This window comes from Gadus morhua, chromosome 1 (assembly GCF_902167405.1).
Source record: "Gadus morhua chromosome 1, gadMor3.0, whole genome shotgun sequence".
Lineage (NCBI taxonomy): Eukaryota > Metazoa > Chordata > Actinopteri > Gadiformes > Gadidae > Gadus > Gadus morhua.
Genome location: NC_044048.1, coordinates 25,297,489 through 25,314,337, shown reverse-complemented (window position 1 = coordinate 25,314,337; position 16,849 = coordinate 25,297,489). Strand labels below are relative to the sequence as shown.

Genomic DNA, 16,849 nt, shown 5'->3' with positions numbered 1-16,849 from the left:
TATTTAGTTGAGTGTACCTTTTATTGAATATCACGTTTTCAGAAAGAAAATATGGCTCATATTCAATAAGACTTGATTTAGAAACAGGAACCTTAAATTCTGAATATGTTTCAATACACAGCATATCATATTGACTAATAGAATCTGAGAATAAACAAAATGTATGCGGCCTCGCATAACTGTTCCATGTTAAACAAGGCCTGAGGGGTGGTCAGCCTCTGTCATTGAAAAATGTATTCAGTCTTGAGTAGTATGACGGGAAGCAATTTTATTATGGTCACAAAACTTCCCATGCAGCTCGCCGGCCAGACTAGCACGCACGCCAGAGCGAAAAAAACAGTTTCTGCGTTTAAACAGCGTTACAGCAGGTAGCCCAGTGGATTTACGGCACAAAAGTTCCACCAACTGTACTGTTTGGCCCTGCCGTCAAGCGTTCTGTTATTTACAGTGGAAGGCTTCCCAGCGTTGCCACAGATCATTTTTTTCCGATGAATACTGTACATACTGTACATTTGTTTGCCGCTGAATACGTTGCGTCACATGCACGCAGCTTTTGGTTTACTGCTGGAAACCGAACCCAGGGGAGTGATAGAGAGACATCCATGTCGGCATGGGAACAGTGTTCTCCATGTCTGCTACAGCCGTCCCCGTTTCCTGTGTCGGGTCTTTTTCTCAGACCCACACTCGCAGAGGAGAGACACACACTCGCAGAGACACAGAAAACCCATGCACACATAGACAGATAAAGGCACCCACAAACACACCCTTAAACACATACACAGACACACACACACAACCACGCCCAGTGTTGCAAAATGTAATAATAATTCACACCGTTGACAATGGGGTGTGTGTGTGTGTGTGTGTGGGGGTGTGTGTGTGTTAGTGTATGTGTGTGTGCATGTCTGTGTGTGTTTGGGTGTGTGTGTATGTGTTTGTGTGTGTGTGTGTGTGTGTGTGTGTGTGTGTGTGTGTGTGTGTGTGTGTGTGTGTGTGTGTGTGTGTGTGTGTGTGTGTGTGTGTGTGTGTGTCCGGGAGAGTTCCAGTGAATTAGATACACCCAGGAAGTGACCCCCACCGCGTAGCATTGCACAGATTATACCATAGCACCTTCTGTGGCAGTGAGGAGAGGGAAAGCCCCATCCCGACAGAGAGAGAGAGAGAGAGAGAGAGAGAGAGAGAGAGAGAGAGAGAGAGAGAGAGAGAGAGAGAGAGAGAGAGAGAGAGAGAGAGAGAGAGAGAGAGAGAGAGGCTACTTTTCATTAACGGCTCACAGCCTCCCCATTTGACCGTCTGAAAAGGCTCCATTGTGTGCTGGCGGTGTGAGGGGCAGCAGGACGCTGGCGGAGGGGGTTCTGTGAGTGGAGGCTGGCCGAGGCCAGGCTGATAGGTGGGTGTAGCTGGGCCTGCTGCCTAAAACCACAGGAGAGAGGTTAGCCAGACACTGGGCATCTCTGTGCTGCTCGCAGCCCAAAGCCTTGAGTCGCACCCCTGCTTAACGGCATCTTGTAAAAAAAACAACAACTTCATAACATGAAACATATAAAAAAACAAACACACACCTAGCCGTTGGGAGCGCTTAACGGAATTAACGGTCGCCGGCCGTATGTTTTTCCATATTTGGAGGTGTTTTTGTCTCCGTTTTGGGGGAAGGGGTGTTTTTTATATATTTAATGCATTACACAAAATGAGCCAATTGGATTAGGCAACTTCTCGCAGCCCAAGTGTATGCTGGGTAATGCTGTGTTTGTGTTTCTCTAAACAGATTGAAAATATGCATCTCTGCTTTATGGCTAGCTGTGTATGAGACCAATAGACTATTGGAACCGGTTTGCTTGTACAGATGAAACAGATACCCAGATTAAATAACATACAACAAACAACAACAACATAAATATATCTATTTTTAATCATTCCATTGATATTATCCAGAAAAATATGTTGAATGATAAAAACAGTGAAGATACAAAGTTTAGTATTTGATTTTTTTTTATTGAAACAGTATGAGCAAAAACACTGCAATTAAATAAAAGTATACAAATTAAAGCAAAAAAAATAGAAGAGCGAGTTGTTACTATGTGGTAATAGGGGCCAGGGCGGGGTGCACAGGGCTGTGAAGATAGATAACGTTGCAAATGTTTGCGGTGTCTAAAGCCTCGCCATTAAACGTTAGATCACTCGTTCAGTGCACGACAATTAAACGGAGATTCTAAAATCAAGCAGAGCTAAGCAGAGTTAATTTTTTTTTTTTACAACCATTATTGAACGTACAAATGCGAGAATAAGAACAAGAAACTAATAAACAAAACAAGAACAACAAAATACACGACAGGGCGTCGCTGCCTTACACTGAGCACTAAAATCAAAAAAGTAGTTCATCTCTGTCAGCTGGGGTTTTGCTTGTGTTTGTCCATGGCTGTTTTGGTGTACTTGCTAGTTGGGTGAGTGCTGCTGTGCTATAAATACATTCAGTAAGTAAATGCTACACATTGTCTATGAAACACTGAGATGTGTTAATATACGATGGCCATTCGGATGGGAGGAAGCCAAACGTTTTTATTAAGGACCAGCTGACGTAAAATAGACCTGTACTTGGCCATTCACACTAATGCCGCTTTCAAATCCTCCCCAACTAAACTAGGTGGAATACCAGAGAGACAGTGGCACAAACCCTTCTGCTGAATTTCACAGATATGTACTATGTTTTTATAAGTCAGTGTTAAATAGGGCAGAATGTGTCACGTTACCCCTCGCAAATGAAGGTGTCTAGTTTCCTATCAGGCTCTCTACGTTAGCCCTTGTCAGAACAACATCTGCACTATGTGCTTCATGCGATTGTCTGAGGTTCCGTTTTATGTCAAGTTACTTTGGCAAGGTAACTCAACTTTGGCTGGTGTTCTGAATACTTTTCTAATTGTTCTTTGGACATAGCAGCAGCAGCAGAGTCTGAATGGCTGCTGTTTGGGCTTCTCTGTGTTAGTAGAAGGCTAAAGGTAAGAGAAACTGTGAAGAGATGGATAGAAATTATCTGTGGACTAAGTCAGCTCCTCACATTTGACTGTATATGTACATCCTTTTGGAATTCGTAGCATCCTTTCGCCGAACTTCCTCACTTGATAAAACTTTTATTTTGTTTGAAGGAAAACTAACATGGAGCCATTCGCGGCCTCTTTCTTGTCGCATTAACTGGTCTTGAGATAAACACCGCCCACTTCCAGAGGTTGCAGGCTCACAGCACCATCGGCCAAATAACTTAGTAGCACGTCTCTTTTATAGACGCAAACAAATGGGCCTTGAAGGTCTTCTAGAGAATTCGCCCCACCATGTTGGGTTGTGGGGGCAGGGTGGGGGGGGGGGGTGTAGTCGGTGTGGGTGGATGGAGATGAGGGGTGGGGTGGTGGTGGTTGGTGGAGCTGCGGGAGGAGCTGCGGATGATTGCTTGTCCTTTTTCTTCTCCACCAGCCCACCGACACAAACATATAAACATACACACACACAGACACACAAACACACACACACAAAGACACAGGCGCACACACAGGCGTACTCACACACACACACACACACACACACAAACTCTGAATAACACAGACGCACACACGCACACTCTCACACTCTCTCACACACACACACACACACACACACACACACACACACACACACACACACACACACACACACACACACACACACACACACACACACACACACACACACACACACACACACACACATACACTAGTGCTTGACTAGTGCTGATAGCATGGTTGTTTAATGACAGGAAATGACATCACATTTCAGTAGTTCACAATTTCCAGAACTCTGGGCGCTCCTGCCTCTTTGTTTTTCCTTCTTTCCTTCATGGACTGTGGGAAACAGAGAGAAAAGAAGAAGAAGGGGTTACAATACAGCGATGGCTTGGGAAGGACAAAGGGCTGCAGCAAACCCAATGTGTTCAACCCCTGAACTTCAGATAACATTCAGAGGAGAAGAATGGCTGGGTCCAGGGGTAGGCTTCTGCTTCAGCGTTGTTTAGGGACGGGTTATTGAAGGCCTCTGTGAGGAGTTCTGCATATTGATCCATGATCTCGTCCTGAATTAGAGAGCTATTTTGACTTGCCAGTGGTGCAGGCATTCAAAGAGAAGTCTAGGAGGCAGGGCTTGGTTTGGTCTGGTTCAATTTAGAAATTGTGGCTTTAAACGTAGCCATTAATTGCCGCAGCAAAATTTGATTGGAAACCGGTTGCAAGCAATGGAATATTGCTGCGATCATTGAAGTGAAACCTAACATTGGCCAATCCACCCATATGTTTATGCCGGCAAGACAGATAAAAGAAGACTTGATGATTAAAGCTGTGGGTGTGTTTATGATAGATAAAAAAGCCACAAGCTCCTCATAGCTTCCTCTTCTCTCAAATGTTGATTATCTGGACGGAAACTGAAGTAATCTTCAGTATAGCCGTAGTGTTTAATACAAGTAGTTATGGTTTAATGACAGACTTTCACACCGAAAGGGTTACATTTGTATGAGCCCAACATGAGAAAGGCTAACAGACAAGACATAGAAACACAAGTTAGGACGAGATTGTTGGGTCAGTGGTCAACAAAGCGTGCCAGGGTGTTCTGTTAAGACTAGACTCCACACAGTATTAAGCAGGGGTCTCAAGTAATTTAGCACGAGGTGGGGTAAAAAAAACCGAATATATAATGATGTATATATTACAGAAACCAAGATGCCCGCTTTCTTTTCACGATCTTGGCTTTCTTGGCGGCCCTGCGACACAGAGACACAGCAGCGTTCAGTGACACATGCAGACACATTCAGATCCCGGTGCCACCCTGCTCTCAGATGGGCGTGGTGCGATGGAAAAACAGCTGTTTTTTCCAAGACGTGCTTCATCATCATCATCATCATCATCATCATCATCATTTTTTCCCACTCGGTGCATTTCATGGCCTTGGGGCGCTTCTGCTGGAGGGTTGGAAGTCTCTGTTCCAGCATCAGCAGGATGTCTGGATTCGACATCACATCGCGACATCAGTCAGGGTTGGGTGCTTTGTCAAAGACACCTCGACACTCTGCTTGGTGAAGCCGGGGATCGAACCAACAACCTTCAGGTTACCAGCCAACCCGCTCTACCACCTGAGCTACTGCCGCCCTACTTCGCCATGCGCACTCAGCCGAGGATCCCGGCCGGTTGTGGTCTGAATGACAGCGCAGTATTCTGAGACAGGCCCGAGTGTCCGACGTCTCTCGGAAGGGGATTCGCACCGACGCCTATGTCATTCAAAGCTATTGCATCATGGGAATCATGCGTGGTGGCGTAAGTTGCCGGTGATCACGACACAGGCATGCGTGTCTGCCACGAGCGTGCACGCGCACTTCTGTAAATATGCCAAAGGCTGGTGAGTATTTGTGTGTTTTTGATGACCAAGGGAAGGGAGGTACTTACGAGTATTTGCCCATCCTCCTCACGAGGGCGAAGACCACAGCGATGACGATGACGATCGCGATCAAGGCGCCGATGACCACTCCGGCCATCTGGCCCGAACTCATCCCTTCTGCACGACAGAAAAAAAACACATATTTTGACAAGTTCTACTTGCTTCTCTACATCACTGATAATCAAATATAATGGTTTGGATTTGATTCGATGATCCAAACAAAGGGTCCATTTTCTAAACCATTTCTACCCAAGTGCCACAAACAACAGCTTGGTTTGGATGCTTTCCTATACGTGAGCTTGGTTTGAATGCTAGCCCATTTCGTTAGCCTGGTTTGAATGCTATCCTATACGTTAGCTGGATTTGAATGCTATCCTATACGTGAGCTTGGTTTGAATGCTAGCCCATTTCGTTAGCTTGGTTTGAATGCTATCCTATACGTTAGCTGGATTTGAATGCTATCCTATACGTGAGCTTGGTTTGAATGCTAGCCCATTTCGTTAGCTTGGTTTGAATGCTATCCTATACGTGAGCTTGGTTTGAATGCTAGCCCACATTAGCCCCGACATAGCGCCCACATCCTCACCATCACCCTCCTCACCCTCCATTTGCCCATCAACCTTTGTGCTAGTATCCACAAGGTTGTCCGTGGGTGCCGCTGTCTTCCCCGCGTCGACCTCTGCCGTAGTCTCAGCCGCCGCTTCCGTCACCTCCGCTGGCGAGTGAGTCTCCGCAGTCGTGGACTCCACGAGGGCGGCCTGGGTGGTGAAAGCGTCTTCCACGGTCGCCTGCGCCGTCGCAGCCTCTGTTTCGGATACGGTGGCCGCCCCGGTGGCGACCTCTAGGGCGGCCTGTGTGTCGGCTTCTACGGTGGCCTCTGTGGATTTTTCTGGGGTGGTCTCCGTGGCGGTCTCCGTGGCGACCTCTGAGATGGCTTCTGTGGTGACTTCGGCGGGGAGAGCTGCTGGTACGGTCGCGGGGGCCCCGGTGAACACCTCGTGCACTTCCTCTGGGATTTCAGGCGTTACCTCGGTTACGCCCCCCATTTCTTCGGGGAGACCGGTGGGACCTAGGGGGACAAGCAGGAGGATGAGTTAGAGGATACAGGTGGATGATCGATGGTTGGATGTGGAATGTGGGGATGGACGGATGGATAGATGGATGGAAGGAGGAAGGATGTGCGGTTGATGGAATATATATGCTATGCTGTGAAGTAGCCCTAAATTTAATCAGTGACACCTAAATCCTGATCCAGTGTGTTTATACAATGCCCCTTCCCTGGCCCCTTTTGGTGAGTCCCAGGGTTAGATATTCATACTCCTCTTGGACACATAAAGTTTTTTCACAGTCTCCCACATCCTCTGTCAGGGCGTCATCCCCGTGAGCTCATCCTGTCCGCCTCCCTCCTGCACACCATGTTACCATGACCCCCAAAAAACAACATGGCCACCGCACCCTGTGACTTGAGTAAACGTCTTGAACCGCCAGGCCACACCTGCTGCTCTGCCCTGAACACTGCTGCTTCCTGTCTCATAGGCATTCCACAAGCCCCGCCAGATCTCCGCGTAGATCCTTCCAGAGGAAGTCGTACGCTCGGGGGAGAGAGAGCGGGCACAGGATGCCAATGTCAGGGGTAATTTAACCCTCTGTTGTTCTACAATTAGGTTGTTTTAAGGAGGAAAGGGGGCTAAGGGAGTCGCCGCCGTGCCACAACACAACCGGGCCTTTAACAAAGAGTTTCCCTTTAAGTGAGCTGAAGAAGACCTCATAGATCCTGTGGGAGGGTTGTTGATACGATCTGGGCAGTGTAAAAATAACACCGCCAAGAATGCTGCCCTGACCTTTTATTAAAACCGTCCTGAATGGTAATTGACAACCGGGGGTCGTGTTTCTTTAGTTGATTGTCGTGTTTTGACCTATTAGTGTACCCATCATCATCGCCATCAGCATAATGATTTAAAATAAAACCCAATAATGGAGCGGGTGGCCACATTTGAAGAGGTTCAGCGGGCGTGTCGTCGGTTTTGATGTCGGTCAGAGGGAGGGCTGCCATTTTACAGAGGATGACTGCATGCACCAGGACATGTGTTTAACGCAGTGCCTCTCATCAGGACTTGGACCAGGAAGGGCCCTGACTCAAACCCAGCCATTTCCCCTGCAGCAACCCGGCGCTACCTCCCTGTGTTCTCAACCTCCTCCCAAACCGCGACCGAGAACCATAGCCTGGACAGCGCAGCCTCACAAAATGAAGGAGGTAGATTTCACCGTGGCACTGAAATTACCGCCTACGGTTTACTTTCCACTGGCAAGACGATGTTGACCCAAAATCTCTCCCTACCCTTTTTTATTTTTTTACCCCGTAGAAAACTTTCTTTTCCCCCCATCGTCAGTTTCTTCAGCTCCCTCTAAACTAGCGCTCCCTCTGGAATGAAAGGTCCTCTAAACTTAGCCTCTGACATCACTGTCCCTCGAGCCCATGAGTCCGATTGTTCGGGAATACTGATAATAGCCCACGACGCTCCGTAACGGTATAAATAACTCTCCGGGGCTCTGGTTATCAGGCGGCCGTGTTGGCACCGTTAGAGCTAATTCCATGTTCATTGGCAACAGGTGGTGTACATTGAGAACCCCTCCACCCCACACACGTCCATCCCTCCCCACTCTGACTAAGTAGCTATCGTGGGGGGGGGGGGGGGGGGGGGGGGCCACGGCGTCTGTTTGGAATGTCTGTATGCCGTGATACGCTTTGCAGAGAATGGGCTTGCCACGATGAGTAATCACATGCCCCACACGCCCCCCTTACCGCCCCCCCCCACATCTCTTTTAGACCCAAAGCACACACATACGCTCACAAAAAAACACACACACACACACACACAGACACACAGACAAGCCAACGGGCGCAACAGACACACATGCCTCCCTTTGAGACACACCAACACACACACACACACACACACACACACACACACACACACACACACACACACACACACACACACACACACACACACACACACACACACACACACACACAGCCACCCACTCACCCACCCTCAAACCCCCCTCCCCACACACACACATATACACACACACACACACACACACACACACACACACACACACACACACACACACACACACACACACACACACACACACACACACACACACACACACACACACACACACACACACACACACACACACACACAACCAAAGCATGGCCCGCTTACAATTGTTTCATTATGTCCACACAACTCTCCCACAATTAGTGCTTAAGTAGTGTTTCCTTCCCGGGGCTGTGGCTCGCCTGTGCCGAATACAAACGTCAAGTTTTTGTCCCCCTTCCCCCTCTCTCTCTAGTCTCTCTCACCCCGGTAGACTCCTCAGCTAAAACCTCCACACTCCTCCAACCTTATGCTCTGATTTTCCTCTCCTCCTTTCTTTCGCTGGGCTCTTTCGCCTTCTTACTGCTCATTCTATCCATTACCCTTAATCTTTATGAGACCCTTCATTATTTCTCCTTCTCCATAAAGCTGGCTCTCCACAGGGCTCAACCTACGGAGAGAGAGGGAGGCAGGGCGACAGAGAGACACCGGGCAGGAGCCAAGGATAAAGAGGGGACATGATGAGACTGAATGAGACCAATGATACCCTGCTCATTAACTGGTTGGTATTATAAAAATACCTGTGATGCCGATAAAAAATGTAATTTGAAGGTGAGAGACAAACAGACAAAAAGAGCGAGAGAGAGCGAGAAGGAGCAGGGGAATGAGTGACAAGACCCGTAACAGAGGTAACCCATAAGTCTTCAAAACACAAAAGGGAGAAACACACAGGTTACAGCAGGAACAGGCTGAAGGGAAGAGTTGAGAACATTATGTGTTTGTCCATATATGGGCGTAACCGTCCAAGATATTCTGCCGGTCAGTGCATCTAGGGGTCTTGGGAAGGTAAGAAGACATTAACATGGACAGGAGGCCTCACCCGTTTACCGGGTTCTCCTCTAGCCAGCACACTGGTATGAGGGGTGACCTAGGAGCCACACCCTCCAGTCACATATGTGGATGTTATATACAAATAGACACAACAACTGACAAATGGTCGGCCTGTATAGAACCAACCCTGCATCGGATGAAGGTCTATACTTTCTTCCCCAGAGAGAGACGACAAAACAGAACAGAGTGAGGTTTTGAAGGGGTGAGAGTACGAATAGGCGCAGTGGAAAATGGTAAAAAAAAAAGTACAGAATGTCTCTAAAGTGAATTGCATTCTGGAGGGAGAACAGCCCTTGACTCATTCCCTCTCCTGAGTCAGACGTCTTCCTGTCTCGCGCAAGTCTCGTAGCAGACGTCCAATAAACATTCAGGAGCACGTGTGCGATGCGTATGCCTTCAGGAGTGTAGTCCTGAATGATGGACGTGTGAACCATGTGTTGAAGACTCTGTGGGTCCACGTCAGCCACAGCTGATGTTGTTGGTGCACTGGTAGTTTTCCGAAGCTAAAACACCTGATTACTATACCGATAGAAATACAGAAAACCTCACAGAAAAAATGTACTGGCATTAGGTCGTTAGGTCGTTGATCATACTAAGAGATTTCAGTTTGATCTTGAAAAATATATCTACATTTAAAGCTAAGGACAAATAATACTAATACAGATTGTAGGGTCGAAGATGGGACAGGGGACAGATGATTGATAATGACGTGTGGCTTGCTTCCTTTCTTTATCTTGGTTGACCAAATTTCGCGGAAAACTATAATTATGTTCATGATGTATTTCACACAAATCTTTATCTTCTAATCTTTGACGTAGTCTGCGACTTCCCCTGCGCAGCTCGTCCCTCATATCCGGGACACTTTATCTCACACCGATAGATGCCACTGATTTCTTTCTTGAGAAATTTCTTTCTAAATGACTGGTATCTATCTTGCATCCAAAAATAGGCAAAAATCCGCTACTGACATTTTGTACCGTGATCTTATCCCAACTTGTTGCCTCAAAGTCTTGCTAATAAAATACCAAACGCTCACAACACAGATGGACAAATGGAAAGATGCATCATATGAATGGAAAGAGGGGACGAGCAAGGGAGGGGGGCATTGTGTAACTAGTTGCATGGGAGGTGAGGTTAGGTGGCATGGTGCGGGGCTGAGCTCCATCCGCCCCACGGCAACGCATGAAGACAGAGACAGCAGACAGAGAGCAGCTTTCTTTGTGTACGTGTGTGTGTGTGTGTGTGTGTGTGTGTGTGTGTGTGTGTGTGTGTGTGTGTGTATGCGTGTGTGTGTGTATGCATGTGTGTGTATGTGGCTACGTGGGCGCACGCTTCTGTGTTTGTGTTGCAACGCATGTGTGCGCACACACACACACATGCGTTGCAACACAAACACAGCATAGACACGCAGGCTCGTCCGTCGCGGGGCCGCCATATGTTGGACAGCGTCCATCTGCTCTCAGTATGCGGGGGTGGCTGCGGCGGCCCCGACTTTGGGGTGTAGACCAGGATTTATTTTGTGTTTTATCGTGCTGGTGGTCTTTGGAGGTGGGGGGGGGGGGGGGGGGGGGGGGGAGGATGAGTCAGAGGGACGCGCCCCTCCTGGCTGTGTCAGCACTCAGTACCGAGTGGCACGACTGACCGGCAACTCCTCCGCCCAATCTCGTATGAGTGGCGGAGTGCCGTGATACCGGGGGGGGGGGCGGGGAGGGGGGCCGGGGGGGGGGGGGCCGGGGGGGGGGGTGTGTGTGTGGGAGGGCGGGCGGTGTGTGGTAGTGGAATTTGCTCAGCGATTGTTATCACACGGGACCGAGCACGCGGCTGTTTGGGCCTGGCTTTGTTCCCTCGCAGTAGTAGTGTCACGCACGCACACGCACGCACACGCACGCACACACACACACATTCACACACACTTCCTATCTGTCTTTGTTAAGGGGTGTACATACGGTTACATCAGCCCAGGGAAAACAGCGCAGACATTCCAAGTCCAGCAGTACAGATTACAGGTGGCTGGAGCATGATTTAGGCTGCTTCGATTCTCATCCAGAATGAAACCGGATGCACTCAGAATAAAATAAAACAAAAACACAGTCATGATTTATGGATGGATAACATTAATAAACGAGTGAATCACGTCCATAAATAAAAAAAGAAGACTGTACATGTTTGACCTGCTTTTCTGTCAAACAAACCCATTACTGTGAAAGGGATATCTCTGTAAATAATGATACCCTGTCGGATAGCGGTGTCGAGTGATACATCATCGAGGCCCTAAACGTTCTAATCTGAGGAGGGCTTCAAATCCGACCCCTTACACATCATAAAACACCCTTCTGCCTGTGTAAGCGTACACTTACACAGCCCTGGCCAACTGTCTTACCGGACGTGTACCTAAGACTGCTGTTCAGTTCTGACTGTATTTGAGATTTGAGTGTGTGCCAGACATTGGAGACATCAGTTTGTTCTGATACAGGAAGGAATGGAGGATGTGGTCTTTCTTTAGTGAGAAACAGAGAGACAGAGAGAGAGAGAGAGAGAGAGGGAGAGGGAGGGAGGGAGAGAGGGTGAGAGAGCTAGAGAGAGGGAGAGAAAGAGAATAAGAGAGGATAACAGAATGAGAAAGGTAGAGAGAGACATAGAGAGAGGGGGGAAAGAGAGAGAGACAAGAGAACGAGAGAGCTATAGGGGGAGAGAGACCAAGAGAGATAGACAGAGAGAGAGAGACACTGGCATGGCCTTGCGACTTGTTACTGGAATGCCACACTCGTCCAACCAAAAGAGACTGAATTAGCCACTTGTTGAATGTCTGCCACACTGGGAAAACACATCATGTGGCCATCAAGCTGTGGGCATAACACACGCGCACACACACACACACACAGACACGCATGCAAGCACATGCACAGAAGCAGACACTCATCATCTAAAAGGACCCTCCTTTACTCAACACTCACGCCTCTCTTCTCATGAAACGAAAGCTTGGGAGTGTCTGTTGCTTGCTTGTTTTCCTGCGAGCTCTTTCCCGCTGGGGACGGACAGCCGGGTGACGTGAGGCTCGCTTGTGTTCCCCAGCCTCTCCCCTCGCTTCTGGCCCTGGGGCTATCCAAACCATGGGGTTGGTGTCTGGTCAGACACGAGTGGCTGACTCCAACGATTGACTCGTTTTCAGTTTCTTTTCTTTCTCCCAGTGGCACAGACAGAGGGCATTGACCTCTCTCTCTCGCCCCCCTCCCCTCTCCCTCTCTCCCCCCTTCCCCTCTCCCTCTCTCCCCCCCTCCCCTCTCCCTCTCTCCCCCCCTCCCCTCTCCCTCTCTACCCCCCCCCTCCCCTCTCCCTCTCTCCCTCTCTCTCCCTCTTTTACTCCTGAGCGACCAGATGCACCGGGAGCAGTAAAATGCCAGGGAGTGCAGACAGGACATCATTACCAGGCAGGGTAACAGGCTGGAGATGGAGGGAGGGAGGGGAAGGAAGGGAGGGAAAGGAGAGGGAGGGAAGTGGGGGAGCTTTTTTTTTTTTGCAAAGGATGCTCAGGGTTTGCAAGTCAGGGGGCAGGGGTTTGAAGAGAAAATAGTCAATGCAAATATTAAACCAAAGAGGGCCTACATGGCATGTATGATGACCCCATGCAGCGCTTCGCCTTTCAGATCCCCCACCTACTTTCCCGCCAAAAAACGAGAGCAACGTTTTTTATTCTGAGTAGACCCCGTGTAGTTGCATTTCCCTACGTTTGGCTATTAAGAGCAGAGAAGCGTGTTAAACAGGAGCCCCCCCCCCCCCCCCCCCCCCCCCCCCCCAGGCCCCAGGCTGCCACTTAAAAATAGACCCCAAGCACCTATCGGTCCCTCTCTGTTCCACCAACTCTACGCCCCCTGTGCGTGTGTGTGTGTGTGTGTGTGTGTGTGTGTGTGTGTGTGTGTGTGTGTGTGCAAAGGGGGTTTACATGGAAGGAGTGGGCAGAAGGCAAAGGGAAGGGTTGGGGGGGGAGGGGGGGGAGGAGCAGAGGAGCGTGTCAATGTGTGTTTGGGGCGGGGGGAGAGGAGGGGGGGGGGGGGTTTAAGTTTGACACCCAGCCAAAGATGGGTAAGTGAAAACTGGGGGGACACATAGTGATGATGAATGTGAACTCATGGAGGGCAAGACCTCTCACTCTCTCTCTCTCTCTCTCTCTCTCTCTCTCTCTCTCTCTCTCTCTCTCTCTCTCTCTCTCTGCCGTGTCTAACACCGCACCCATCCATATGAGCCTCTCGTTAGCGCTATTTATACACACACACATACACACACAGACACACACACACACACACACACACACACACAGACACACACACACACACACACACACACACACACACACACACACACACACACACACACACACACACACACACACACACACACACACACACTTGCACCGTGCCTTAATCAAGGAAGCAGAGAGAATAGCAGAGAGAAAGAGATAGAGACAGATTGAGAGGGTGGGCTGAGAGAGAGAGAGACAGAGACAGAGAGACAGAGAGTTGGGAGAAGAAGAAAATTCAAATTTCCCAATTAAATTAACAGAAACTGTAGAGGGGAACAGCAGAGGTAGAGACATGTGTTTAGGATATAGTGTTCACTGTAACACACACACACACACACACACACACACCCCGGCCACACCCACCCACATACACACCCACCCACCCACCCACACCTACCCACCAACCCACACACACACACACACACACACACACACACACACACACACACACACACACCCTTCCCTATGTATGTACGAGCGCTGGTTTGGGATCCTTCCAGAAGGATATTCCTTGCACTTTGAGATCACGCGGGCGCCTCATTACATCACATCAGCCGCCTTCCCCATATCTCTCAAACACACACTTGGTGCCATCCTGCTGCCAGCTTCGTGTTTAGGAGCAGAGTTTAGGAAGTATTGTAGAGGAATAAGCGATTGGCTTACAGATCAAGACAGAGGTTGGCTGTCAGAATGAACCTTGTGTATATATTTACCCCAGCCTTTAAACAACCCACGTTCCCAGGTTGCTTTGTACACCAACAAGGAGCAATAAAAACGCTAGCTCAGATATCAAATCAAATAAAAAGGAGTTTCCTTGACATTCAAAGGGGATGAACTGCAGTGAGTAAGAGATCAGATGTCGGTGGAAAAACCACCATCGCGGCTTTTGCTTTTTTTTTTTTTTTTCTGTGCCGAACTAGACAGGGTGTGGAACAGACTGAGAAAAAAGATTATGAGAGCAGGGCCGAAATCGTGTGTATGGAGTCAGTGTGTGTTTGCGTATGGAGTGTGTGTTTATTTATGGAGTGTGTGTGTGCGTTTGTTTGTGTGTGTTTTGCGGAGGGCAGAAAGCAGCAGTAGGTAGAGAGAACAGAGAAAAGATGACTGGGGACACAGTGTCCTGGACTTGAAAGCCCAACACAGAGACATCATAGAAAGAGAGAGAGAGAGAGAGAGAGAGAGAGAGAGAGAGAGAGAGAGAGAGAGAGAGAGAGAGAGAGAGAGAGAGAGAGAGAGAGAGAGAGAGAGAGAGAGAGACCCCGAGAGAGACCGGAGAGAGTTAGAGAAGGAGACAAAGAAAGACCAGAAAAAGAGAGCATAAGAGACCTAAGTGACCAAAGGGAGACATCGAGTAACCATAGCGATAGAGTGACAGAGAGACATAGAAAGACCAGAGAGAGAGAGAGCGTGAGCGAAAGACATAGAAAAAGAGGGAGAGAGAGGGACATAGAGAGACCATAGAGAGAGCATGAGCGAGAGACATAGAGAGAGAGGTAGAGAGAGACATAGAGAGACCATAGAGAGAGCGTGAGGGAGAGAGACACAGAGAGACCATAGAGAGACTCAAGAGAGAATGGTAATAGAGGGACATAGAGTGACCATAGAGAGAGCATGAGAGTGAGACATAGAGAGCGAGAAAGGTAAAGAGAGACATAGAGAGACCATAGAGAGAGAGGGGTTGACTTACTGGCACGTGTGATGCCGCAGAAGGGACCGGCCAGGGCCAACAGGATCAGCAGCTGAACTTTCATGGTGGCGGATAACCTCAAACACGAGTAAAGAATATTGAGATGTTCTCCGTGCACGTCTTCTCCGGTCACCGGTGGCAGAGAGAGTTCCTCAGGAGGGCAAAGAGCAAGGCACCGGGTGTCAGCTCGTGCACACCAGTCAGCCTCTCCCCGTCTGGAGGAAGAGCGGAGGGTCAGAGAGGTTTAAAAAAAAAAAAAAGCCGGAAAAAGAATTCCAAAAGTTTTTTTGAGTTGATTTTCTTTTGTCTGGAGGAGCGGAGGGCCGACAGCAGTGAGGAGGGCAGGAACAAAAGAAGGGTCTGGAGTCGGCGTGAGATGGAGTTGGAGTGAGCTAAGTGAGCTGATGGTGGGTATACTGGGAGAGTGAAGAGAGATGAGCGAGAGACGCAGGGAGGGAGAAGGAGTGAGCGAGGGAGGTTTGAGGATGTTACAGAGGCTCTGCTGGTGTAGAGGAAATGGTGAGAGAGAAAGAGAGAGAGAGACTGTAAGTGGAGCAGCGATGGAGGAGGGGTCCGGTAAACTGGGGTGAATGTGTGTGTGCGTGTGTACGTGTGCGTGTGTGTTTGAGGGTGGGGGGAGTGGTGGTTAGGTACAAGGGGTGGGGTTGGGGGGCGGGTTGCCTGGGCAGTAAGCAGTAGTTAGGTGGTCTACAAGTCCATTTGGTCCGGCCCCCTTTCTGTTCCCTGAAGCCCCGATAATATTAGTCACAAACACACGACGACCACAAAAACAAGACAAATAAACTGCACTGTGGTGTTTAGCCTGTGTGCTTATCCAGACAGACACCTTAAAAACACCCCCAATATTGGTCTACAAAAACGGAAAAACACAGGCGAGTCAGTGAATGAACAGATTAGATGTGTGAGCACTGCAGCGTTGGTGAATGAATGAAATGCTTCATACAGTGAAGTGAGGGCCGAGGGGAATGAGATAGTCGTTGATCAACGATTTCAGTTCCACCCTGTGTTTTGGATTTTAATCACATCCCTCCAGATTCAAAGGTTAGTAATTTGGTCAGTCCAAAGCATAGACCATATGAAATCCAAAGCTAATGATTTGAACCAAGAAAAAAAGGGCCGATGTGGATGTAAACTTCGCCCAACGCTGTTTGGTTTTAACGATCTCTTAACACAAAGATCTTGTTGCTTCTGTCAGGTAAAAATGTTAGCCAGAGGAATGGGATTCTTTAGCTTTTTTAAACCCACCAACCTCTCACCCCCGCCGCTGGTCCAATGAGAAGGGGTCGTAAATACAGTTGGAACACTGTGTGACTTTCACACAGCACGAGCCCGGTGGTCCGCCGTGAGGAGACAGACCGACCGAACGTAATGTTGGCACGAGGATGCCACCTGTTGGAC

At 48.8% G+C, this 16,849-nt stretch overlaps 1 protein-coding gene across 4 annotated transcripts; it reads right to left on the bottom strand.

The window, feature by feature from the left end:
- Positions 1-1,971: 1,971 nt before the first annotated feature.
- Positions 1,972-16,053, bottom strand: pdpn (podoplanin). Of its 4 annotated transcripts, none has more exons than XM_030355274.1 (5): positions 15,431-16,053; positions 6,032-6,514; positions 5,454-5,562; positions 4,724-4,774; positions 1,972-3,866 (listed from the first exon to the last, which is right to left on the bottom strand). In XM_030355274.1, the coding sequence occupies exons 1-5, from the start codon at positions 15,492-15,494 to the stop codon at positions 3,860-3,862; spliced, it is 714 nt and encodes a 237-aa protein (XP_030211134.1). In that variant the 5' UTR covers positions 15,495-16,053; the 3' UTR covers positions 1,972-3,859. The 4 variants fall into 4 exon arrangements, with proteins under 4 accessions (XP_030211134.1, XP_030211144.1, XP_030211153.1 ...); XM_030355284.1 differs by having other exon boundaries at positions 6,047-6,514; XM_030355293.1 differs by lacking the exon at positions 4,724-4,774 and having other exon boundaries at positions 3,850-3,866.
- Positions 16,054-16,849: the final 796 nt, after the last annotated feature.

Excerpts from the sequence above, each read along its gene's own strand:
- pdpn (XM_030355274.1), bottom strand. The coding sequence starts at position 15,494 with ATGAAAGTTCAGCTGCTGATCCTGTTGGCCCTGGCCGGTCCCTTCTGC. Across the intron at positions 6,515-15,430 it reads CTGCGGCATCACACGTGCCA|GTCCCACCGGTCTCCCCGAA; the intron begins GTAAGTCAACCC and ends TTGTCCCCCTAG. Across the intron at positions 4,775-5,453 it reads AGGAGGATGGGCAAATACTC|GGCCGCCAAGAAAGCCAAGA; the intron begins GTAAGTACCTCC and ends TCTGTGTCGCAG.